Below are 27,035 nucleotides of genomic sequence, written 5' to 3'. Positions count from 1 at the left end.
CCAAAATGTGACACAACTGACGGAGGGTTAAATGAAAATATTTACTGCATTACAAAATGCAGCAACAGAAAGTGACTGTTAATGCAATATGCCAAGGAAATAAGCATATAATTAAAGAGAATTGTGCGGCCAAGTTTTAATTCAGTCAAGAAGCAACGGAAAACGTGGATGGATTCTGGTGTTTTATGGGTCCAATAAATTTTTCTGACAAACATGGGGAGAGTTATCTCAAAAAACTAATGCTAAGAATAAAACAGCTCTTTATAATGGGAAGTATACAAATTTAGTCTTCAATTAAGTTGGAGTGAGTTCATAGCTGGTTCAAATTTAATGAAGATTCTAGGTACGTAGGAAGCAAATGCATTAAGGAGAAAAGGTTCACATTAAATGAAAGATCGTAGGCCAAAAAGATCCCTTTCAAATATTCATAATTCAACCATTTTTAAATCAATGGCAAAATATCGATTTAATATCGTCCAGAGGGCCTCGATGTTCCACGTCATTTTACCACCACACAAATAAAACAAAAAACATATAATTTTAAAGTGAAATAATCTTTATTGCTTAAAATTTTAGTCAATCAATGTGATTTTTGGAATTGTTTCTTTTTGACGAGTGTATTTGGCTCGCGATACAATATTTTCTTAAACCTCTAGGGACCGCAAGAAATTAGCCAACGGGCCGCATGCGGGTTGTAGAAGGCCGCGGGTGGAGGACTATTTGACTACAACATTGCTGAATTACAGTAAATCCATCCAGTTTTCATTGTGGTGTGAAATTCGGTGAGAATAGAATTTCTTTAACTGAATCATCGATTAAATAAATGAATAAATGTGGGTCCGTGCATAATTACCCTTAACCCGTTTCCATCAAGAAAACTTTCTGCTTCCGATTGTGAATATTTAGGTATTATGGTTGTCTTTTGAAATCCAATGAAATATTTTCGTGATGCACCGACTGTTTCTTTGGACTAAGCTGTGGCCATATGGCTGCAGAGGGTGGTAACGAGGTCAGACTCTAATGTTGCTCTATTCCTACAAGTGTACGGGCTTGAAAAATAAACTAATGAGGGGATTAAGCTATTTCATGCGTCAATAACATATATATCTTATAATAATAACTTCAATTTTATCATTTATAATAATAGTTTAAATCTTTTTGTACTTGATCATGGTGTAACAGCCGACACCGGTCAAACAATAGAATTTTTTTAAATTTATTGCGGAAGTAACAATGTGTCTGTTGTTGATAATAACATATTTGTGATAATTCAACAGCGAAAAGGAGTGCAGATTTTCTTCAAGAGCCTCATATGCACAAAATGATAGGATACAGCCACATGGCTACATAGGGCGGAAATGGGTCAAAATGAGCTTTTCTTAGATGTTTATTTGATTTTCGTTATTTTCACGAATTATGATTTAGAATAAGATTCATTGCAACTGAAAACTTTGAACATTGTCCAAAAAGTTATATTTATCTCGTGAAATACAGCTAACCTACGACGAATACTGCTCAGAATGTTGATTAAAAATCACATTCAATGATGAATCCTCAGTCAATACCAGCGCCTATTTTGTGAATTATCTTATCAAGAGAGTAGAAATCGCCTGTTTACGAGTAGTAGCCATTACGACATTAAACGTTTATAAGTTGGAAAGCTAACCAAGGTCTTATCCAGGAAAATTCGTTTTTCATCGAGGTGATATGAAAATCGTATCGATTATAGGGAATATTTGAACACAAAAGGGAATTTACCTCTATATGTTGATAAAGTCTTCTATAAGAGAAAGATGAGCCCTCTTCCTCTATGGAAAGGCACGGCTCTTTAGGATAAGAGCAATGACAAGGAATGCATGCCTATTTGCGTCCATGTTGTTCTGTTTAGGTCACCAACATAAGCAGGAGTCACCTACTGTCTCTAATACAACTTTAGACGGTTAAGATACAAGTCAAAATGGACAAAAAATATGAAAGAGCACTAATAAATATCAAAAAGAGAAATAATACAGAACAAGTAAAGGCACATATCGAGCCTCGAGAAATTTATTATCGTGAGAAAGGGTATTGCTTGAAATTTCATTGCATACAAGGATTGTGAAATTAGATTTATTACCCTATTTTTGTCTTTCCCGATCCATATTTATTACTTTTTCCCCAACAGTTTATTTTTTCCCATCGATCTCCTTACAAATTTGTTAGTTATCTGAGTGAGCTTATCATTGCTGAAGATATATTAATTAAAGTGATGAAGTAAGTAGTTTATACGTAACCAACTGCGAATTCCATAGCTATTTAGAAACAGCTGGCACTGAAAAGTTCGTCCACATTGTTTAAAAACAAATTAAAACTACGAAAAGTGAGACATTCACTATGTTTTGGTCGATTAAACAAGTCTTTATGAGATAATACCCCGTTATTACCGCAAATCCTTTATTAATGATCGAGGAAATGAATTGCGCAATACGAAAATTTAACGAACTTTCTACAGATACACTTAGATAATATGAATTAATAAACTAAATACCTACTCACTTCCGTTGCTAATTTCTATAAAAAAATGTTTTGTTACGTTTTAAAAACAATTGAAAGTACCTCCACCCATAGGCAGAGTTTTGGGGGTGGCAGTTAGCTATTTAGAAACAGCTGGCACTGAAAAGTTCGTCCACATTGTTTAAAAACAAATTAAAACTACGAAAAGTGAGACATTCACTATGTTTTGGTCGATTAAACAAGTCTTTATGAGATAATACCCCGTTATTACCGCAAATCCTTTATTAATGATCGAGGAAATGAATTGCGCAATACGAAAATTTAACGAACTTTCTACAGATACACTTAGATAATATGAATTAATAAACTAAATACCTACTCACTTCCGTTGCTAATTTCTATAAAAAAATGTTTTGTTACGTTTTAAAAACAATTGAAAGTACCTCCACCCATCATGTATTCCCCAAACTTAATTGATTGTTTGTCCAAAAAAGTATGGAATCTTTTGATTGAAGTATAGTGAAAAAAACATCAAAATTTTGAATAAATTTTAGTCTAAGATATTACTTTAAAATGTTGTTTTTCAGAGGCTAATTTAAACAAATTTTCTAAGACCACTTATTGGGGGGTGTTCCATTGCCCCTAAAAACCAAGGTAGGATTGCTGCCACCCCGAAAATAAACATTGCTGTCCGCTGTTGTCCACATTCCTGAGACGTTGTTTGGCCGGTACTTGACAGATATCCATAAAACGTTTATTGGATTAACATGGATATTGCACGGATGTTATATGTTAACTCCGACATTGTTGTCTGGATGTTATTGGGATACTGAATGCTGCTTGAGAAGGGTTCCAAAAGAGATCACCATTTCTTTCACTAATGCCTTCGCCAATATTTGCATTCCTAAAAATATGAATTCAATAATATCTCACCTTCAGCTGCTTCATCTGTCCCACCCGCAAGAACTTGGTATTTGTGCGGAGTACTGTGTAACAGCAGACTCTATATCTCGAAAATTACTTTGCTAGGTTTATGTGATTTCTAAACTAGACTTTGGTGGAGTAAAAATCAATCTAAATGCTGTCCTTACTCTAATATCCCGTTGGCCGGGTAATGAATTTCTGATGTGAAGTGTAGGTCCTCACATTTTTAGCAAAGGAATTTTAGTAAGCACATGGTAATGAAAGTCACCATTTTGTATATTATACTCAATGTTCTATGTTCCATAGCTTTTCAAAGTTTAAATTATCATATTAACTTAACAATATAACCACGGAAAGCTTACTTTTGTCCCTTGTAAAAATTCAAAGTTAGTTGAACCATAATACTCATCTTCAATATTTTTTGGGGCTAATGGGAATTCAGAACTTTTCCTTTATTTTAAAAATACTCTATTTCAGGAAAAATCACGACGGTTGAGCAATGAGTTTCTTAAAATTATTCTCTATTATTGCTAATTTCTCATGATAATACTGAGAAATCTTGGCTTTTTTGCAGATTTTAGGCAAATCAGGCTGTAAATTTATTGCTAATTGCAATTGTAAATTTATTGCACTTTACACCATTTAAATTTAGGTTCATGATTAAGTTTGATAGTTTAAATAACTGAAAATTCAATGGGGCATTGGTAGCGCTTACGCTATATAATATTGTCTTATATCGAGGATTTATCTGTAAAAAATAGCCCTCCAGGGGAAGTTAGTGATGGTAAAATGTGTACCTGCCAAAGTATAATGCAAATTTGGGAATGCCGGGAGTGATGCAAGTGACCATAATCAAAATTTTTGTGATTGAAATTAGGAGGGAAATACCGTTCAATATTGTTTACTACAACAATCCACTCTGTTTTAGCACCATTACAACTACATTCGAGCGGGTTCATTCATGAAGGATAATACAACCCCAGCAGCACATGATATCCATCGAATATCTAAATATGGAAGATATATCCAAAACATGTTGCAATTACAGGATGGATATTTTAATGTAACATAGATATCCTATTTGTTACATCCACGAGGAGTTAGCGTTACATAGATATAGGAGTTGGAGTTAAAATAGTGTTACATAGATATCCAATTTGTAATATCCGTGATATAAAAAAAATATTGCTTCAAACAGTATCCATAGGTACCGTATATTTGATTAGAATTGAGGAGCACAAATGTTTTGCCTGTATGTCTGGGTATTATCAAATACCATAATAAGCACACCCATTATCTACCAGAGACTTTGAGGGTTCTAGGTGAACCCTTCGAAGGATACAACGCACCGGGGCCGGGAACCAAGCCAGTGGCTTATACGCCCGATCACCCGGGGAGGGGCTGGAGAGGAAGGAAAAAGGATAGAGGCGCCGCCGCGATGGGAGCCCGCCGACGCCTCTGGGAAAGGATAGGAGCGGAAGGGAGGGACGGGGAAAAAACACCCCAACGCTATAGAAGCGAAGGGGGTCCTACTATTAGCGAAACCAAGCGTAAGCAATTAGTGTTCTACCGATCCTAACCCATTATCTACCAATTAGATTTTGTGAATATATCTAAGAGATGTTATAATATAGACCTCAATGTCCGTTGTTGTCCACACCCCTGAGACGTTGCTTGGCCGGTACTTGACAGATATCCATAAAACGTTTATTGAATTAACATGGATATTGCACGGATGTTATATGTTAACTCCGATAATGTTGTCCGGATGTTGTTACGATATTGAATTCTGCTTGGGAAGGGATCCAAAAGAGATCACCATTTCTTCAACAGCCAATACTATTTACCTCATGTAATCACAAAGAAGGAATAGGTTATCTTTTTAATGAATGCGTGTGTATGCGTCAAATAAAGTGAAAACCATAAACATAAGCAAAAGAAATGAATGGTTAGTATTTTTAAGTTTTTCATTGTCTCTTACCCCTCATCTCGCCATAACTTATTTTTGATTTGTCTGAAAACGCTGCTATTGTCGGCTAGTACTGCTCCAACAAAAAAATGGAACAAGCTTAAAATTTTATCGATTTTATCTTTATTTGTCTCCATTAAGATTAATCGGCCAATCCAGCTGCTCTGTCATAAGAAATTGATCAGAATATACAAAAAAGGATACACACGCAGCTTATATGAATAAAGAATAATTTCTTCAACGTTTGAAAGGAAAAATGCAATTAATAATAAAGAATGAACAATTCTCTAAGACAATGTAAAATTCCATCCTCGCAAATAAAATATGATTTCTAGTTTGCAAATATTTATCCATCCGTGGTCTTGAGGACACAGCCAAGTCCAGCAGCTCTAGTGTTAAATAGACTCTCAGTGAAAGCTATTATGTATTTGTTATTCAAAAAATAATTTAAATAGGATAGCCCGTAGAACGTATGCCTTCAATAGTTCTCCTAGTTTCCAAAAGATTGATATTGCCTATTCCAGTATAGTGTATAGCAGTGTCCAGCTGTATTTATATTATAATTATTGCCAGCATCGGTGGCGACGGGGTGAAGTCCTAGCCTGCCAAACAAGAGGTCGTGGGTGCAAGTCCCGACTGGGGAGGTTGCCCCAATCTAGAGGATAGTTGTTCGTGCAGGTGTAATCATTAAATTGTTGAAAATACACAGATGCAAAGGCTAACATGAACAGTTTTCGGTGGTATGGGTACAAATAAATAAATATATCATAGGCATTAGTAATTTCTTGTGATATTTTAATAACTTTCCTGTATCAGGGAATATTCTTTGATTCCCAGGTGCAGGAGTTTCAAGCCAGAGTACACATTGATCACGTCACAGATTTCAATAGTCGCGGAAGGACATGCCTTGAATTTGACGAACCTAGAATAATAAATCCGGATAAAATGCTGTGAAAGCAGCTTAGGGCTAGCAAGAGGGAGACAAGACTCTCCTTGGTCATTTCAAAAAGGTTTCTCCTTCTATTTTAGGTATTTTTCTACTTCACGAAAGTTCAAGAAATTTCGTCTCAAACTAAAATTGGCGTAATTCGTAAAGCAAAACCAAGTAAAAGAAAATTGAAGCGAATGTCTAACAATCAACACCATAAATAGATTAAAAGTTTTTTTTTTACAGTTACATGAGCTTAAGTTTAAAAAAACTAACTCACTTTCTTCTGAATTAACTTGCCTTATTACCACTTGCTCTACGTTTGGAGAAAATGCACGTAACGGCCAACAGGTACCAACATTAAAGCATCAACAACACGCTTTGTTGCATTGAAATTGAATTTAAGAAAGGATGACATCAAACTGGCTCGTGACCAACAACGGTGTAAAAGCAAAACCACTTAGCATAATTGTAATTCAGATCCTTTGAACGTGACATACATTAAATTTAATATTCCCTGAAGGGCCTTTGTCAATGAAATTTTATATAAAATATACAACCCGTTCAAATGCGTAGATTCAAACACAACCATGCATCTTCTACACACACCTGCCATGAGGAAACAAAAACTCTTACATTCTTGGTGCTCACGGAAGCATAAGATAATCTCCTTTCAAGTTTATAGCATCATGTTGGATATTTCTTGCCTTCAAACGAGCTTATTCACCATTTTTATTTAAATCCACTCTCTGCAATAGAATTTCAATGTAGTTAGCTTTGAAATTTCTTCGTGAAAATGAAGTATGAAATATGAGCACAATGGACCAACTCGCTGTACTTTGGTGTTGAATCTCATTCCTTAGCTTATTATTTAGATGTAAATATTCAACTAACCTTATACCATGCATAAAAATCGAAGAGGTAACTTACTTTCATAATCAAAGTAGAATGGTTAGAATGTGAGGCAATCAACCCCAAAAGTCAGTAAAATATGGTTATACAGTCCTCTGCATCATTGCCTGATTCATGCAATTCTCAAATCTGCTAATTTTAATCAAGGCAAAAAAAGTCTTTCATTCAGGCACCATTCCTCCCATGACAACAACGGATAAACACTAGAGTAACGCTGCCAACACTGTTACTTGCAACTGACACTAAAGATTGTTATAGAATTATTTAACGCTTAAACTGAAGTATCAAGCCTACTCCAGTGATATCATTGGCAAACTGTTAAATGTTACTTGACGCACTTATTTAGCAAGCTATAGAGATAAAAGAAAGAAAATTGGGAAATAGTTTCCCATGTTAAAAGAATATTTTTTGTTTGGAGTTGATGAGTTTCTCCGCAAAAATTCGTCGTAGATGACCCCAAAAGGTCAGTTTATTTTACTCGACGGTGAGATTAATTTAAAACTATAACATCAACTATTAAGGATTGTCAACCTCAAAACCCTCATTTCATTTACGCCTAGCCACATCTACCCTCATTTTAAAGTATCACATCTATTTTAGCCCAACCAAAATTCCATCTGTTGAAGATATACTCGCATAGCACGCAAGTTATTTTTCCATAAGCCTAAAAGAAAATTCTAAACAAAACCGTACGAAAGGAGAAAAGCATAATAATATGTTTTAAAAATGGAGAAGAATTTACGAATATAGCGTGTCCTTTTTTTGCTAAAAATTCGCTATATCTGTTGACCAGGTAGGTAAACCGACCGTTACTTCGATTACAACCATAACTGACGCTTGAAGACTACAGTAACACGTACCAATTGTCTTAATTACCGTGATACACCAAGGTTTCAAAGCAGTTATGGGTAGGGATAGGAATTGGTTGCCCATTTGTGGTAAAAAATAATTGAATAATTTTAGTCATTAGAAAAGATAATTGGGAACTATTTATTATCCTTGAAACTCACCTCCAAGATGCCTCTTCATACCGGTCCTGTCTACTCACACCACAAAATTCAAAATATCTTTGTCCAATTTGTATTCACCTAGGAATAGTAAACGCACATAAAGGAGGTATAGTAACCTAAAATTTAATTATAAGCATTATCGGCTCAGGTGATGACCTATCGAAAGACAGATCTAGTGTAATTCAGATCATCTGCTTGAATTATGAATAGAAAATTGGACAGAAATCGACATAATTTTCTCCAAATTAGCAGTCAAAGTTACCCATTCATCTGATTCGAACACATATGCATTAAAACAGCATGCCTCCGCATATCAGGACGGAAAACGAGAAACCAGAATACATAAAGCTATTTAAATAACATGAAATTAAGTCCTTATAAGGAACTTATATCCTTATAATGTTCACAAAAATAGATTAATGACTGTTATTTCGAAGCGCCATGATAAACATTCAGACACAATATATTCTCCATTGAACCTAGGAAGAGGTATAGCAGAATTTAGTCCCTTCTAAATTGAAATTATTGTTCCTCATGAGCATTAGCTCAATGAGAAATAATAACGTCGTGAAAATACTGAGAGGGCAATTAATTGCCATACCAAGGTTCATAATGCAATTACCGTATTTTACTTTGGAATGCATTGTGGAACGTTTTTATCATAAAAAATGTAAAATTTTCCAATTACGGCAACTTCATAAAAATATGAACCCACATAGCTACACCTGTGTTGGCGGAAAATAAATAGCATTACCGCATGTTGTTCATGGAAATAAATTCATATTGAAATGTGAATGCAATCAAATGAATGCATTCTTTTATTTATGCACCGTTGGAGTTCTCTCCAAAAAAAGACAGGACTGGAGATGGCAATGCGTTGAAGATTTGAGTGTAAATTAAAGTAACATGTAACAAGTACTACTGATATTTAATGTTCATTACATTGTAAACCAACTCAAGCAACGATACATTTGATGAATAAACGTATGATGGGTGGCTAATAATCATTTTGGGTAAGCACATAAATTTCATATGAGGTTGTATCAATCCCTTTGAATTTAAATTGTAAATCAACTAAACACTTTATATAAGGAATTAAATCAAGATAGAAATATAAAATTAATATTGTATCACATAAATTTCATACAAAACACCATATATGTAAAAGATAATGTTTTCACTGTTTAAAGAAGAAGTAGGCTCAAAATTACCTATAAAGAGACAAATAATAAATAATAGAGCCTTAAAATTTTAAGCCACACTGTGGTGACAATATTCTGTAAGAAACTTAAAGTAAATTAAGGTTAAAATGAAAACTAAGGAATAAATTTCTTAAGGCAACAAAAATGGGATGAAATACAGTTTTATTTGAGAAGACATGAATAAGTGGAAAACCTAATCTCACGTCTAACAGTAGGAGAAACCAGAGACTTAAGTAAATATTCAAACACATATTTATTAAAATATTAATACGTATAGTCATTAATCCTTGCTTACAAGTATTTACAACAAGTAACCAATTATGCAAATATGGAAAAATATAGAATAGGATAAAGATAGTAAGAATGTACACATTTTAGACATATTGGTTGTAATGCGCAACAGTCCAACATGTACGTATATTTTCAGGTATAATTTGATATCAAATGGTAACATGATTTTTCCCTCCTGATTCAACATAGCTATTGAACCACACCCATGGTTATATGCACATTTTGGGATAGCAAAAATATTGAAGTGGATACTTGACATAAATTAACAATACGATTGGGGACAATTTATATTAAGCTGTTGTTATCATATACGTAAAGTACTACTTTTATAGCCAATTATGTCATCCAAAATGGTGTTATAATAAGTATAGCACTACCTGATAACCCCCAAGCGTCACAATTAGATTCAAAAGCAGTTCTAGATGCGAGATTGTATTCCAACTAAGAATTGTCGATATAAATTGTTGAAAGAGGTTTTTGAGTAACTTACTTTGCACAGTCAAACTTAAAAATCCTACACCAAATTTGCATAAATGTGACATTCTTAAAGATAGTTGGAAATTTTTTTTAAATTAACGGTGACAATACGCCATCCCAAACACGCTTTCACATCGACTTCATTTAAATTACGTAAGCTTCTTTTAGCGAACACAGAACGATATTTAGGCCGAGAAAATTGAGTAGGGACACCAAAACTACACGCGGTCGGTACGCACATTAGACTCAATTCTATACATTCACAGAAAGAAAACATCGTTAACAACATTAGGCGATACGAGTGCTAAAGAGATAAAGTAACCCTCGTGGCTTTGGTATTTCCGCATCCTAATTATTTTAATGGAATGCAATAATAGTAAAATAATTCCATAGAATTATTCACAAATACTTCTTGACTAGTGGATTTGGTTGAGGAATGTATTAACTTAGACAATCAACAAGTTGGAGGAAATGTTGTTTTAAATATATGAAAGAGATGAATAATCCAATCTCGATTATGGGGCTGTTCTCCCTCCATTTCACTTCACTCACAAAATACCAAGATGCGAAGTATGAGATCAGTTATAAGCGTTACGTATTCTTTTCGAGTACATACGAAGTAGCACCCCTTATGGCAACTATGGCACCCATGGCAACACTCGATATTAGTGTAGGCCTGATATCGTTGTAGTCACCGAAAGTTTTGTAGCACATGGTATGCTTTAAGCACACTCGTAGACATGATCAAAAGTAATTGCTCAAAAAGACTTGAGCTTCGAAAAGTGAACCGCTCGAGGCAGTATATACATTACTATTCACGCTATTTCTCCAATTAATATCATTTTATGGGCGCTTTAACAACAAGGCTTTAAGGTGTCGGAGCAGTTGCCTTTCTCGATGGAGACACTAGGAACCTCCCCTTTCACGCCGCAGCTTCGTTTTCAACGGAGTGCATCACTAAATCTTGGCATTGGGTTGGTTACCACGCAACTATGTGCGTAGCGGACGAAACCTAATTCACTTCCTCGTATCCCCCGCCTCGGATGTTCCCAGCTGTCGCCATTCACTTTCAACCGACGTCACCGCTGCCGACACTAGGACTCAATGCTCCGGCTGCGAACAACTCCAGTGCGTGACATCACAGAAGAACAGCTTTATCGAGAATAGCCGTATAAATTCTTAAACTGGTTTTCCATAGATGAAATATTGGCTTATGTTCTATGGCCAGGCCGCAACATCTATAAATCTTAGATCCACTCACAAAACAATTCTAATCATTCTTTCTCTGAGGAGTTAATATACATCATTCATAGATCACCTCTCAATTATACACGATTTTGGATGGCCATTCTGCAAAGATTATTAACATTTCCTTGATGGAATTATCAGTACAAAATTCATGGATATGCACAAATTCACATTCCCTTTATCACACCAATATAACTCTCTCTCTCTCTCTAAATCCTGGCTCGAAATTACATTAGGTACATTTTCTTTAACTCCTGTTCTTTTTCCATCAGTTGTGCGAATAATGATGTAAAACTTTATTTACACCTCAAATTGTTACTGCTGTGTAAAAATGCGATAAATCAATAATGAAAAATCATCTCTTTTCGAAATAACTTGTAAACTCTACATTTCCTCTGCTGGGTGGCCTGTTGCTAGAATACTCTTTAATGCTATTTCCCGCTTCTTATATTCAATAAAGGTATTATTTAAAACCCAATCAACAGAAGTTGATTCACTTTTCCCCTTTCAAAAATATTATTTGTCAGAAATCGACCGAATAACTCCCCTGTATACTTTTGGAACTTTGGAGAGAGCGATGATGATTCACAACCTCGTACAAATTTATAAACCAGTACACAAGATAGTTTCACTTTAGTCCATCGGATAAATCTACTTGTAGACTATCGAAGAGACTATATCAGACCAAATTCGTATAAAAATATCTTTCCAAGGATTTTGGGAGTGCGTCTGCTGAAAAAATTGGTATACTTCTTAGTCACACACGATGCGTCCAAATCTTCACACTCGTGGCTTCTAATCTGTTCCGAAAATTCTTTACATTTGTCCTACTTGAGTATTTTTACCGAGTTATATAATTCCGACACTACTTTCTTAAAAAATGTTCTTCAAATGCATCACCACTATTAACAATATGGTCTATAAATCTCAAGGATATACAAATGACCGCTTTGACTTTGAATCAGGGCTCACACTATCCAACAGCCACTTGATAGACAAAGCGTACAAGACATCGAAAAATAGATGAAGCATTTTCACAGGAACATTAAAGATGACATCTTCAAAGTCTAGCGGTTGGTGCCATTCCAACATTTTTTCTTCTTTTTGTCCTCCTTTATTTGACACCACCTATGGAAAAGCACAACTTTTGGAATCCATACATAGCCTCTCGTTGCGTTCCTTTTGATGACTCCGCTCCGTCCGGTACTACCTTTAGGGTGCACGCCAATTGAAGTGGCCTCTTCACCTTCGAGTAAGAACAAGTGCATTTCACGCATTAAATAACTGAGCTTCATAGTGGACGATTACCAGGTCACATGCTCCTCACAACCTCGTAATGTTTTATATTCGTTACACAATTTTATTATTCAACCAGCTTGAGCATTTCTGGTTTTAACCATCTCAATGAACTTAACGCACAACACATCTATCAGTATAGACTTTCCAACAGCAATAAATATTGCACTATCAATCCCAACCATGCTTTTAGTTTCATCAAAGTGCAACAGTGAGCATGAACATTTATATAATCCTTGAGCATATATTTTTTTGCAAACTTTCCGTTTCGTAGCACCAAAGGAATGTTAGCTTCCCTGCCACACGTTAATACTCATGACGAAGGATTTGAAAGTAAACAGTACATGACTAGTAGGATTTGAAAGAATAGAAAAAGTGCTTGAAAGAGAAAAATCTGAGTAAAAACTGAACTACCATCACCTTTCTCCCATTTTGTGGAATCGTGTTACCACACACATAGACTTTATTTCCTGTTGGTTAACCTAATTAGCGTAAGTTTGGCCGATTTCAAACCCCCAATGAGTAGTTAAGAATATATCAACTGAGATTTTAATGGAAATGCCCCTTTCATAACTTAAACTTCATATCTGTTTCATCACGGCGACCAATTTGAGCCTCCGTGACTTGCCCCACGGGAAATATTTCCACCAATGCTCTTCACCAACGTCTCGCCAAATTTTACAAAAAGGTTCATCCGGGCCAAATCGAATCTTCGGGTTATTTCTCCGTTTCCAAACTGCTCACCGTTTTAATGAATTCATCAGAGCGCACATGGCTTTGTTTCCTCTACAATTTTGTGTCCAGCTTCTTCTTTAATTGATTACAAGGCAAGGTCGAAAGATGTCACACAATTAGACGTGATCATAATTTCTTTTTCTTCTAGTTTTTTTTCGGTATATTTTTTTCTCAAAGCTCGCCGGAAGATATTCACACTTCGAGACATCGGGGAGACTGCGGGGTCACTGCCCGGTCGTCCATAGACCCCGGGCCCAGTGTCGGCCTCGGCGAGGTGTGGCCTTGCCATCGAAGTTTCCGAATGTGGCTTATCGCCGCCGGGCCTTGCCGTGGCGGTCGGGCTCTCCCTTCTCCGGGAAGCGAATAGGTATATGAGGCTCTCATGTGCGCGGACCAGTCGATTGCTCAAAAGAATAATAAAAAATACGGAATCAATCCAATAATTCAGCCGCACAAAATATAGCTTTCCTAAATGGCACGATGCAATGCACGCTTAGAGCTAACATGGAATATATTACCATCCTAAGAATGCTCAAGTTAACATAGGGATGGGGAATGATTCGTATAAAAGTGGCCAGACACAAACTGTATCAATCTTTTCATGATTTTTTCTTGGAGATTTGTCTTTTTTTAAGATCATATTTTTTTGTTTCTCCTTTTAATGGTCATTCCACTTTCAGCTCTCTCTTTCTGACACCCATTCGCACGGTGGAGGCTGAGGATTTAAGTTTTAACATACGTCTCCAGTCGAGCGTGCCGTCTCGTCTCACACGACTAACACTATGATTATTCACATTGGCACTAACACTTTTGCTGGGACTGTTAATTCTCCCCGTTGTACGACTGATGTCATTCCTTGTGTAGGGCTTCTCTAGCCAGCGTCACACGTGGTGGCTTGCTCGTTTCACTTTGGTGAGGCCAGTGATGAAATTTACATGTATATGATAAAATACAAACATGCATCCATTTTTTTAATCGAACAACATTTGGATTATTTAAATATTAATTTAGAGCACTATTTTTGACAGATATAAAACATCGAAAAATTTAATCAACTTCATGGGTTGCTTGACTTGGACAAACTAAATATTGTGCGGTCAGTTGTAAAAGTGTTTCACAATTGGTAATTGATTGCACAAATGACATTTAAATTTCCAAAAATACTTAAATGTAAAAAATTACATTGTATGGTTGCATAAACGTCTCCTAAATTAGCTAGCCGCATGGCCTAATATATATACGGATTAATTTTGAAAATTTGATTGCTTTCACTAAACTAATTGTAGCCCAATTTTATTAATTTCAAGGCCAAAATGAACAAAACGGAACACAAACTCTAGAGGGGTAGGGTTGTTCAAAGGACTAGTGAGAAAATGTTAAATGCTATACCGCAGGAATAACCAAGGATGGAATTTTGCAATTTCCAGAAATTAAATTTTAAACAAATCAGAAAACTGCTGACTGATAAGGACAATTTTCCAATAATTTATTGTATTGAGTTCTCAACATGGAAAAGTACAAATATTGCAATACAACCAAACTATGTCAGGGAAACGACAACAACAGTCTGCATCATCAAGACTTGGTAGATTGGGGAAAAAATCTTTTGCATTAGACAAAAAGAGATTCGCAACAGACTACCCAATCTATCATGGAAACTTGCCTTTACACTTTTTTTTCAATACCACATTCTTATCGCTGCTGACAATATATCCTTGGGATGAAATGGCTGCGGCATAGCTCGTACTTGAAACAAAGCAATGCACAAAAGTACTCTAAAACAGAAACTAAATTGACTAGTTCATTACACGTAACAAGATAATTTCAAATGAAATAGGGTAGAATTTGGCCATTCTAGTTAGCAATCGTTAAAAATTACAGATAACATGTAAAACCAAAGCCCCTTGTGCCTCTTCAAAGCTTTATCCTCTGGAAATGAAGCTATAACCAAAGTCCAACCCATCGTGACACAACTTACAGTGAACACAAAGACAACTAAGAAAAAGTCCTATAGTATGGATACTTCTCCTTAACTTGCTAAGAGACTCAAACTAGAAATATGGCACCTGACACTCAGAACGTTTTCCTGAACTACCCATATAACCTACAACTAGATGAAAAATCATTTAAGTAGTGAATAATTTCATTGTATAAATACAACCCATCAAATACATACACCTAAATGCAATGTGACACTAGACATAAGCAATAAAGACACAGGATAGCTCCTACTGTAGAACAGTAAAGTTTATCATAGATAAATTACTTAGCAGACCAAACTCACTTTTTGTTTCAAATTTCCTTGTGCTCAAGCATTGCCTGTCAGCCCATGGTACTATGCAAGGAGAGAAGGGCTACAACTAATAGCTTTGGGGTAATAATGGGAGGGGGAATATGTAACCAGAATGGCCACTCACAAGTGAAGTAACAAATATTTCACAAAATACTAAAATGAGTTTCATAAAATTTACACATTTTGTTACTTCAGTGAGATGGGAATAAAATATAGGATACTGGTGCATATTTGGTCTGGTAATACAACCCAAGTTGCTCAATACATAAAACCATTCTATTTATAGTCTCTGGGGATAGTATTTGGCGTTACAACTATTGCATATTACCAGACCAATAATCAGTGCCTATGTTGATAGATTTCTTTACTCCAACTAAAACTACACCTTAAGAACTTCATTAGTTATTGCATCAATTACAGTTTTGAGGTACTGCATTACAGAAACCCCCTTTCTCTATAAAAGTTCATGGAATGCTTAGTCACAAAAACTTCAGTCCTGCACAGGGCATAGTCTTGAATGTGTCAGCCCAGTGCTGGAAAAATGAGGCGTCAAAGGAGTCTGGCCCTCATTAAATGAAATGTTTACAACCTAGAACTACACCACACAAAGATGAATACAAGTACTAGGAAATCAGCAAGATCCTTCAAATGCAGCCGTATCTAATTCTCACAACAACCGTAACTCGCTGCTTCTTTTAATTAGGCCTTTTAAAGTCAACTGTACAAAGCCTTCTCTCTTCATGGCTCCAGTTACTCCACAGTCTTCCATGTCCGGACAAATTGACAACCAGCAGTATTTGTGCTTATAATTCTAAGAGTCCTTGGCTGATCACGAGCAGTGATCAGGCAAAGACTCAATCTATGTCACTCAGTCATCCATTACTTGCTGGGACTGCAATTGACTGGTCTTGCCCAAGGATTAAAGGATAATAATACTTAAGAAAGAGTATTTAAATATATAATAAAGCAAAATTTAAATTGTGAACGAGAAAAATGACCAAAGTCAAATCATTATTTTTCACACATATTCAATACCATTTTGGCGAAATTGCATCCGTTAAGTAGGTGAGTGAGTTCTATAAAGCTTCAAAAGTTATTTTATAGTGTAAAAGTAGAACAGGCATCAATCACAATATTGATAAATGCAGAAGCAGTTTTCAAAACTAGTATCCACAACCCAAAATATACTTTGGCCCTATTTATAAGAATCACTATGTGTTAGCATCATATCATCACATCCATGTGCCAACACAGAGGTTTAGTATTTCATTTGTCCTCTTTGAAATTGATTTCTGTACAGATTCTATAGAATTTATAGATGTATGCACCATTGTTTCGAGTATCATACAAAATATTCCACTTCTTTATTCTAAGGTGGTTTTGCAGTCTCTACAGGGGGCAAAAATGCTACATAGGCTGCATAATCCAGTCACCACATTATAAATGACTCTCGACTTCTTCTGAAATCCAACATAGTTCGCTGCAACTATAATAGATCTCACATCATAAGCATTTATCTTGGATTTAACTATATAAAGGGCCAAATTGTGAGAAATTTATCAAGGAATGTTCACAAGTAACACTAAATGTACATCTTTCTTCGTTGATTCATGAAGGGGCATTAACACTGAAAAAGTGCATGGAGGTTACTGAACTTCATTTATAATCTACTCTTTTGTAGGTAACTCTTATCCTCAACAGCATGATAAAGTTTTTATCAAAAAGGTTTCTCTATCTCTTTCCTAATCTCAGGCAAAGTATAATATATACATTTTTCTTTTTAATCTTTACAATTGTGACCATGAAAGATAAAGTCCATCAAAATTTTGTATTCAAAAATCCTGACATATTGCATGAGTCCTGGTTACACACACTACCAACTATATGACATCTGCCAACGTGTATTTGCACCGCAGAAAATTGAAAAGAGTGGAAGAGCATAAATCTCCCTCTCTCTGTCTTTCAGACAAGCCTCCACAGAAACTTCTAATCAAAAGGGATCACTACCTGAAACTACATACTTTGAGAATACGAAGAGATATAAACTCTCATTCGTGATGTATCCAAATTTCTTCAAACTTTTTTTTCCATTAGACTGTCTTTAAAACCTTTTTTGCCCACTAGGAATGCATTGGTTAAATTTGATAAGTGTTCTTACAAAAATAAATTTCTTTCATGGAAGTTGACATATCAAGTTGGGCAGCATATTGATAGGTTACCTGATTTCTTTTCATATTTATATTATTATTATTATTATTTATTATTATTATTATTTATTGTTTTGTGCAAGTCCATGTGGTTCCCCAATTTAAAAACAAATAAAACTCAAATGAAAAGTAATAATGCCTGAGATGCGAAAAAAGAATTAAGAGTCACAAAAAACAAAATAATAAGAAGAATAAAATACTACAGACACTAATAAATGATATTGAGGGAGGCTACTGATAGCCTCAATATCAAATCCGATGTAGATGAAATAGTGTTAGTTGGTTGTGGAAAATTGGGTTTTAACATAACAAAAAAATTGCAAAAGAAAAAAATGTGTCAAGAATACTGAAAAAATCAGCCTTTAATGCCTCCACATATGTTGCCAAAATAAAACAGTTTTACTGATCCAGAACATAAAATAATCATGCAAGTAAATGAAAGAAAATGACAATATTTGTAAAGCTGTGTTTACAAAACTACATCATGGCCATAACTTATGGCTGTAATAAAATAATATAATGATTGTTAATAACATACAATGTTAAGTGATTAGACCTATCCTACATAAAGAAAAATATTGAAATACTTTAAATAACTAAAGTAAGAGTGAACAAAAAATTCATTAAACTTTAAATATATATCCACCATACTGTGCAAATTATATAAGTTGATGTAGCGGTGTCAGCTGCAAGATAAATATTTTTGTAATAATTTACAAACTAATTTAATTTCAACGTCTTCCCAGCACAACTCTTTGGTCTGTGATGGACTAAGCGCCACAGCTACGTCAACATAGACTAGCAATATCCCATGACTAGCAATAGAAACAACAAAAGAAAAATTAAGATCTTCAGAAATAATACCAGAATATAAGGACTGGTATTGAAAAATGCCCCGGGTTTCTCCAGGAAACACATGACTTGCACTAGCCTTGACTAGGTCAATAATTTGGCTGTATGTTTTAAGTACATAAATTAAATAGGTACGAATACCACAATACATTTGAAAAGATAAACCTTCTCTGAAGGTTGCATTTGTCTCTGAGTAACATTCAAGGTGAATGAGCATCTTTTTCTGTACTTACAAACCGGAAATTTAGGAATTGATATTAACGTTAAATGGACTTTGATACTTGGAGTGCATTACATGCATCCAAGAAATTTCACGCTGTAAGTACAGGTAATGAGGTTGAGACAAACCCACCCTTCAGAACTCCCTCCAGTCTGACTAGCAGCATGGTCACAGAAATGCACCAGCCAATATGGCGGTTAACACAGTTTCTTCCCAATTAATCTTACGTGGTTTTGCTCTTGTTTGTTTTGAATGAAACTTGCAATACGCGATTGCCCAGTGTGTAGCCATTCAAGGACTGAATAGCGACTACAGCTTCATCATAATTTGTCATTGTGACAAAGCCAAAGCCTTTGCACTTGTTGGTTTGCAGGTCCCGAATGACTTTCACACTCTGCACTGCACCAAAGGGGCCAAACAGCTGCCACAAGACATTCTCTTCAGTCTCGGGAGCAAGGTTGTACACGAAGATACACCATCCTGACCCATTCATGGCATTTCCTGGCAGCATCGAGTTTGCAAGAAGCTCTCCGGCCAGTGGGGAATACCTGGAATGCAAAACCACCTACATGAAGGGAATCACATTCCCAACCACTGTTTTGATGTCATTTTAGCATCAAATTTACAAGTGATATGGAAAGCATGTTTTAACAAGAAATATCACATCTTTGATAGATTTCTTAATTAATTATATCTATAAATATAATTTATATACTTAATTTACCTATACAAAATATATATACATGTATTCATATACTTCAGACACATGCTGCCTATTAATTGAGGTTTTACTCATTTGGAGAACTGAGTCATACACAGCTCATGGGCCAAAATGAACCACTGGCCTACGAACCCTTAAGAAGTGCTCTCTAGAATCATGAAGTAATGATGATGTATTTCAGAGGCGGAACAAGAAATGAAGCACAGTGTGTGTTGATGTATGTGTATCGTAATCATAAAACGTAAATCTGCCACTAATAAAAAAAGTAGCTAGTGCTCTACATGTAAAACAAAGGAGAAAAACAAAATCGTAACATGCTTTGGTCTCTTATGACTAAACAAAAACAACAAATAAAAATAAGAATGATTGTAAAAATTCTGTAATACTGACCTCTGTAAGCCTTTGTTTATGGCTAGCATGGTCTTGCCAGTGCTAAAACAAAGTACAGAAACAAACATAAGAAAATTAAACTGCAAGTTGATCAAATGTGAAGCTGAGAAGGTACACGTTAAATTAAACAAGAATTCACATGAATTGATCCCAGAACATGAAAAGCCAGAAAATAACTATGAATTTGGGTTTATTTGAAAGATACAACTATAAATGCGTAAAAGTCAATTTATTTATACTGCATAAAACAAAAAAAATCAAAAAAACTGCAAATTTGGCAGCCACATATATGCTTATAATAATGAATGTTATGAGGTACAATTATGGATTTTCATGTTATACTTTAAATCAGAGTGAAACAAATTATTTTTACTATCCTAAACTTAATCAGAAAAATTTATGAAATTTTAGACAAGATGATCTTCAAAAGAAAATTTTAACATGTTTACTATAGTAAAATTATTACACATATAAAATAGGAGAACTGTACACCAGTGTTAAACATTTTTTTTAATTTCCCCAGTTTGAAATGAATAAAAGATGTAAACGTAAGAACAGATGAAGTCCTAGCAGGATTCTATGAGACAAAGATCTAGTTATCAAAGCTTACATGTAACAAAAGCAGACTGACACCATGCTATGATATGGGCAGCAGGCAAACAGTAGGGATAAGGTTTTGAAAGTCTATTGAAGCAAATAGTGAAAAAGAAAACAAATGACCTTGAAATTACCTCCATGATCGTTATCACTGAAAAGAAATAGGGGAAAGTATTGTTAAGCCTCATTAGCCTTCCAAAAATGAAAGGTAGGCTTCAAGACCCACAGTCTACAACATGCAGCCACAACGGAAACACCATCGTTAAGCTCTAAACTTCCCACGGTGCGTTTTGAGGCGTATAACAGTTACTTACCAGTCTCTCGCGTCTGGCCACAGCGGCAGTCCGTAAGGGCTGCTTGGTGGAAAGGCAGGCCAATATAGCAAATACAATAAGGTGATATTTTGAGATAACTACTCTACAGAGCTTTTTATAACTGTCCGATAAAACTGCTTCCCATGTCACTTGGGATTCTACGATGTTATTTTCAGTCGCTATCTAATTATTTTTATAGTTTTAGTATTTATAGTTTCTCAACTTTCCCACAGTTATTTTAAAAGGATATACAAATAAATGTTACACAGACTGTCCTAAAAAGGTGTGTGTTAAGGGGCATGTTTATACATATTACTATACTATAAAACTGCTATTGACTTCGTCAAACATGTTGCCTGCCAATGACAAGAAAAGTACCCCCTGTGCATTATTCATACCTTTCCACGAAAACGGGGCAATTGAATGAGATGAAGCACACCAGTCATGTGAACTACCAACGAAATACAAATCCAACTGAACATATCATAAAAAAAAATAAACTGAACCAAATGTGGTGATGCATCAAAAACGAAAAAGTTTAAAGGAAAATCATCGTGATAAGCTAATGATATTAAACGATTACAAATCATATTCAACTGGGAAAGTCAAGTACCTGGATAGTGGTGACAGTGGAATGTACCTGAAGCGCCCCGTCGGATGGTGTATCGGTCCCCCAAATCGCCTTGCCTGCGGCGTCAAGTAGGCCGCCAGCGGAGGGATTGCCTTGTTGTTGTTGCTCGGATTGTTTGCGAATTTCACGGTTATCGGCTCGGTTGAGCCCTTGGGAATAGTGCCATTGAGCTCTTGTATGGCCCGCTCAGCCTCAATCCGTTGATCGAATCGTATGAAGCCGACACCTTTGGACAGACCTGCAAATGAACGGCAAGGATTACACAACGGGGGGGCGGAGGGAGAGCGCCGCCCGCGGCCACGGGATACCCGGTCGGGGGCCGGCGGGAGCGGCCGGGGTCCTCGCCCCGCGCTGCCGCATCCCGTGCCCGTCCGAGGCATCTTGCGCGGCTGGGGGCACTCCGACCCTCCGCGACCCCGCCCACCGCCCCCCGCCCAACGCCCCCGCACCACACACACACACACAAAACCCCCGACGCCGTCTGTACCCGCCGCCTCTGCCGCCAACCTCCGCCATTTTTTTCGCCACCCGCCACGTGGGCGAGAGCCGCGCCGCCGCCCTCGCACGCGGTCACAGCAATAACTAACCCGATTTGTCACTTGCGAATCCGTGCACGCACTTGCATCAACTTTAATCCGCGAAGTTAATTTTATTGCGGGGATTCAAGTCTGCGTTGGGAAATATCTTGGATGCTGGCAAGTGCCTTGCGCGGCGTTCTATGGTTCTAGGGACCGCGAAGCAGGACCTGCGACAGTGCCGCTCTAAGGATACGTCCATCACGAAATTAGGGGCATCTGGATCCATAAATCTACTCCTTGCACACACAACATACAGTTAAAAAATATCATTCCCGAATCTTAAACGACGCTCAATTGAAATGGATATAATTTTTTAATCGCTCAAATAGACGAAAGAATTAATAAAAGCGTTTCGGAAACGAGTTTAAAAATATTCATTATTGGAGGCAGTACAACTGCGTTTGATTAGATTTTCCTTCAGATACTTGCAGTAACCTGCTTTACCGCTTAAATTATCATCCACAAATGATATGCGTAACTGTTTTACTTTCAAGTACATACAAGATGCCATCTCTGATGAGAAAATTTTCACAATATTGGGTGGGAGCTGCAAGTATCATAGGAAAATAATATCGGAGAATGCAAAATGGGAAAAAATCAGAGATTATTATCATAAAGGAATACTTAAGTATGCTGTCCCTCTCTTATTCTTGCTTTTCATGTATTTTATGTAAACTGGACAACCTGCAAGTGTGCTATAAAAAGTTTTACTCCTTTCCATCTTTAAGAGTCAAGAAGTATGGTATTGAATTACAGTATGTATTTCATTTTCTAATAAAAATGTAACAGAAATGTGTAAATTTCTATTTATTAAATTATTATAATGAGTCGGGAGGATATAAATATTATAACTACCAAATTTTAGGATACTAAAAAAATACACTTGAACAAGTTATGAATATGCGGCGTACGATATTCACCCTTAAAGTCAAATGTAAATTCAACAAAGTGAGTTTAGAGATTAGGCAAAATTAATGGCTTCACTGTTTTTGAAAACCTCAAATATCAATTAAGCACGGATATAGTATTCGTTAAACGATACTTCAATACCCTACATTCGAACAAATAAGAATGAAAGTTGCAGAAGTCGGTCGTTGGCTCATTTTAAAATTTATGGTCCAGTTATGAAGAAGATATTTTAAATCTGAAAAACATTACGGTGACATTTCTTCTGCAAATTTAAGAAACTGCTCCTAATATTTACCAATTTCGAAATAGGTTCAAAAATAATAATTCCAAATTTCAGTAACAGTAATACCTTCCACGACTGCTTAAGACATTATCTATAAAACCTAAATTTGAAGACAACACGATGACACGGTTGACATAGTAGCATTTTATATTTGATGCTGACCGAACTATTTAATAGAAGACTAAGCTATACTAAGTCAAACTTAATTTCAACTATCTAAAATCACCAGACGCAGTCCTGCTCCTTTCCTCAATGCTAAACAGATATGTTTTAGTTATTCAATTCCCGAATTATACGATAAACTTAATTATACTATTTAAATATAGTGAAGTATGCAAAAATAAATATCAGCCATTCTGCAGTGCAAAGAACAATAATTAAATTAGAAGCTGAGGCATAATTGATTTTGTTAAATGTCCAACCAATATTACCATAATAATAATATTTAGACAAAAACGATAGATATAAACTTATTCCACGCTAATACAATGCAGGGGTCCAAAACAACATTAGTACGGCATTTTTCCGGCAAAGAGCAAGGAACCATAGTGCAATTTTTAAGCTCATGTTAGTAATTTAAGGCATTCTTAAGCATAGCTACAAAAGTTTTACTACGAAGCAGATTTATCCCAGCTACAAATTACGACACTAAGTGCAAACACCCACACAAGAATTTCTTCATGTAGAGGTGCCTTTCCATGGATTTTCTCATTACTTTGCATTATGACGGCAACTAATAAAATTTGTTAGCCTACACAAAAGCCTAGACGATGGGGAATTTTATTACTCATTAGATTATGAATTACAGCGTGCACAAGCAATATTTTTTCTTAAAATATTGCGCATTTTTATGCATTAACAAAGACACTGATAGGGGCCTTCATTATGATTGGAAGCTGAAAATTTGCTCTTCTAACACCATAAAAGCTTTTAAAAAATGTTAGATTATTCAATAATTAGCTATTATCGCCATGCATTTTGTAAATTCCTACATAAAATCATATAAACAAACGATAAATAAAAAATAAAACTCATTGAAAATTCAATGAATGATGAACTTAAGTTACTTCAGAAGTAAATAAAATACTACAAGGCCGACACAATTCATAAACTAAAATACATATTGACCTTACAGACCAGGTCGTCACTGAGTGTTCTTTTGTATCTCACGAGGTAACTTTCCAAAGGTAAATTTGGATCTTAAATACTGTCAAAATATTCATTTAAAATATCATAAAACGAAAGTTAGGTTTAAATAAAGCGTAGTTGCCATTAAAAATACCCTTATTTCAAACTCAATATCCATGGAAATGCTCAAAGTATAATTGCATGCAAATTAGAACAAATTAGGTAAACCACAGCACAAGCTACAACATATTGTGTTCAAGATTTCTTAGCTTTAAACAATCATAAATACTGTTGCAAATTGACAAAACATTCAGCCGAAGCTCATTAGGGTGAAAAGTTAGTAATAATTAGGAAGGATCCACTGGCATTCGACTTCATAATTCTATTAACGTCACTTATAAAATAGCGAAATTAGAAGAGCCGCGCAATACATTCTCCCAAATATACATCAAAATTGATAATGGCTTGAAATTACTGAAATATGATATTTAGCCTCGATTTGGTAGGCTACTTTGCAACGAAACTATTAATTTACTGCAGATTCCGACTCACTATAACTACGAGATTTTATTTTATCAGCTTATATGGAATTGCGTTACATTAGTAAGTATGCGCAGGTAAACGAGAAAGCATAGAAACATAAAAAAATGGCCGAATTAAAATTCAAAATGACAAAATAATAATAGTAGTTTTCTTCATCACTTAATAACCATAAATAAGTGTGACTGGAAAGAAACTAAAAAGGATTCAAATGAGTTTAGATCTATTAGACGAACACATAGTCAATGAAGCGGATTAAAAGCTGTCACCTTAAAAACAGATGTATGTTCTACCATATGTGATAAACTGTAGGTCTTCAAGTTGCACCATCCCAAATTCTAAGGATGTGTTAAATGTAACCACTCCAACAGAAAAAACAAAGGAAATAGATAATTGAAAATACCTTTATATTACAAAAATGAAAAACAAGGCTGAATTATATCGGTTTCTCATTTTCTGTACCTATGAATAACTTGCTTCATTAGATGCTTACACGCTGCCTTTTTTTTTTTTTACACATTCCCGAGCACCGAGATTAGTTAATGTTCGCAAATCAGATAATTTTCCAAGTAAATGCCTAAATATCACTGAATTGAATCCGACTCAAAGGAAAAATGAGGGCGAAGTTTTTACGGACACCATACAGGTATGAGCCAGATCAGAAATGGTTAGTCAATGTGAATATTTTTATTAGCACGAAAATGCCTGGGTTATTTTTAGTCTGTTGTTGGATTACATTCAATATTTTTATAAGTACTACATCTAACTATAGACTCTAAAACAAAACTTTGAAATGCGTGCACTAGAGTCCGTATTTAAAGCTCTGAGTGGTAAGACAGCCTATATTTACATGTGTTAGTTCATAGAGCAGTGGTCTCCAATGATTGATTAAAACTTTGGAGAGCATTATTTTAATCTCACTAAAATTCATACAAGGAGACATAAAATATTATCCGCATTATTTGGTGTAATAGCCAGTGAGTTGAAGACCACTATTCTAGAGTAAGGCAGAGCCCAATTGTAAAAACAAACAGATTCACTCACGTACAGGGTACACTGTCTGCAGCTCCACTGACAAAATGGCGGACTATGGGAAGAGAAAACGCAAAGTACACAACATATCCTACAAAAAACTCCGCAGGATTTTTAAGCTTATATATTTTAAAACAAATTAACTTGAACACGTTTACATCAGTGACGCATTACATTGAAAATATAAAATCAAGCGTCTATCTCACAGACGATTTTAGCATTTCAATATATGCATAGACGGATAATTATTATCATTCTCATGATCACATATTTCACTCATAAATATCAGGCTTGAATCATGAAAAGAACTTGTTGGGTTTAACTGCTAGGCATAGAGTGGAAATGTGTTTGTATAAAATGAACATAAGAGCTCTCCCCCCTATAAGCACTTTTTTCATTAATTAAAAATAATATTGCATTTTACGTTCATCAAATTTTATGGGAACTGTTCTCGTGGACCAAATTCAATAAATTAAAATACATTTTCTAAAAAAAGTTAATGCCAGTCGTCAATGACCAGGATTACCCCCTCCAGCCGATAGAGGTATTCAAAAGAGATAATATTATGTTAAGTTCAAGGAAAAATCTGCCTGGGATGAATACAAATAGAAAAATAAATTTTAGTGATATGAAACAGGAAAGGATAGTTTTTTTTAATGAACTGATAAAAAATTATTCGCGAAATATATAGCAATTATAAGCTCCGAAAAAATATAAACACGGCCTTTTCTGTTTGGTTTCACATTTAAGTCATGAAAACGTGTATTTACGTAAAAGCTGATCAGATCAAATATTACGGTTCAGCTGATGCATTTATATCGTCCTCCAACGCCCAAAAACATGACGGCAGCTGTT

General features: G+C 35.5%; 1 protein-coding gene across 14 annotated transcripts in view; it reads right to left on the bottom strand.

The window, feature by feature from the left end:
• Positions 1-9,145: 9,145 nt before the first annotated feature.
• LOC124170977 (ELAV-like protein 1) overlaps positions 9,146-27,035 on the bottom strand; it is a 733,134-nt gene continuing 715,244 nt past the window's right edge. For 6 of the 14 annotated variants that reach the window (XM_046550072.1, XM_046550080.1, XM_046550082.1 and 3 more), the window contains 5 exons: positions 26,197-26,235; positions 21,693-21,948; positions 21,080-21,118; positions 20,169-20,210; positions 9,146-19,605 (listed from right to left, as the gene is read on the bottom strand). In XM_046550072.1, coding sequence (XP_046406028.1) covers positions 19,281-19,605; positions 20,169-20,210; positions 21,080-21,118; positions 21,693-21,948; positions 26,197-26,235 — 701 coding nt within the window. In that variant the 3' untranslated portion in view covers positions 9,146-19,280. The remainder of the gene's footprint in view (positions 19,606-20,168; positions 20,211-21,079; positions 21,119-21,692; positions 21,949-26,196; positions 26,236-27,035) is intronic. The other 8 variants (XM_046550070.1, XM_046550076.1, XM_046550073.1 and 5 more) reach the window with 5 other exon arrangements.

Source organism: Ischnura elegans, chromosome X, assembly GCF_921293095.1.
Source record: "Ischnura elegans chromosome X, ioIscEleg1.1, whole genome shotgun sequence".
Taxonomy (NCBI): Eukaryota; Metazoa; Arthropoda; class Insecta; order Odonata; family Coenagrionidae; genus Ischnura; species Ischnura elegans.
Note: the sequence above shows the minus strand (reverse complement) of the source record. Positions and strands in the feature narration are given on the sequence as shown.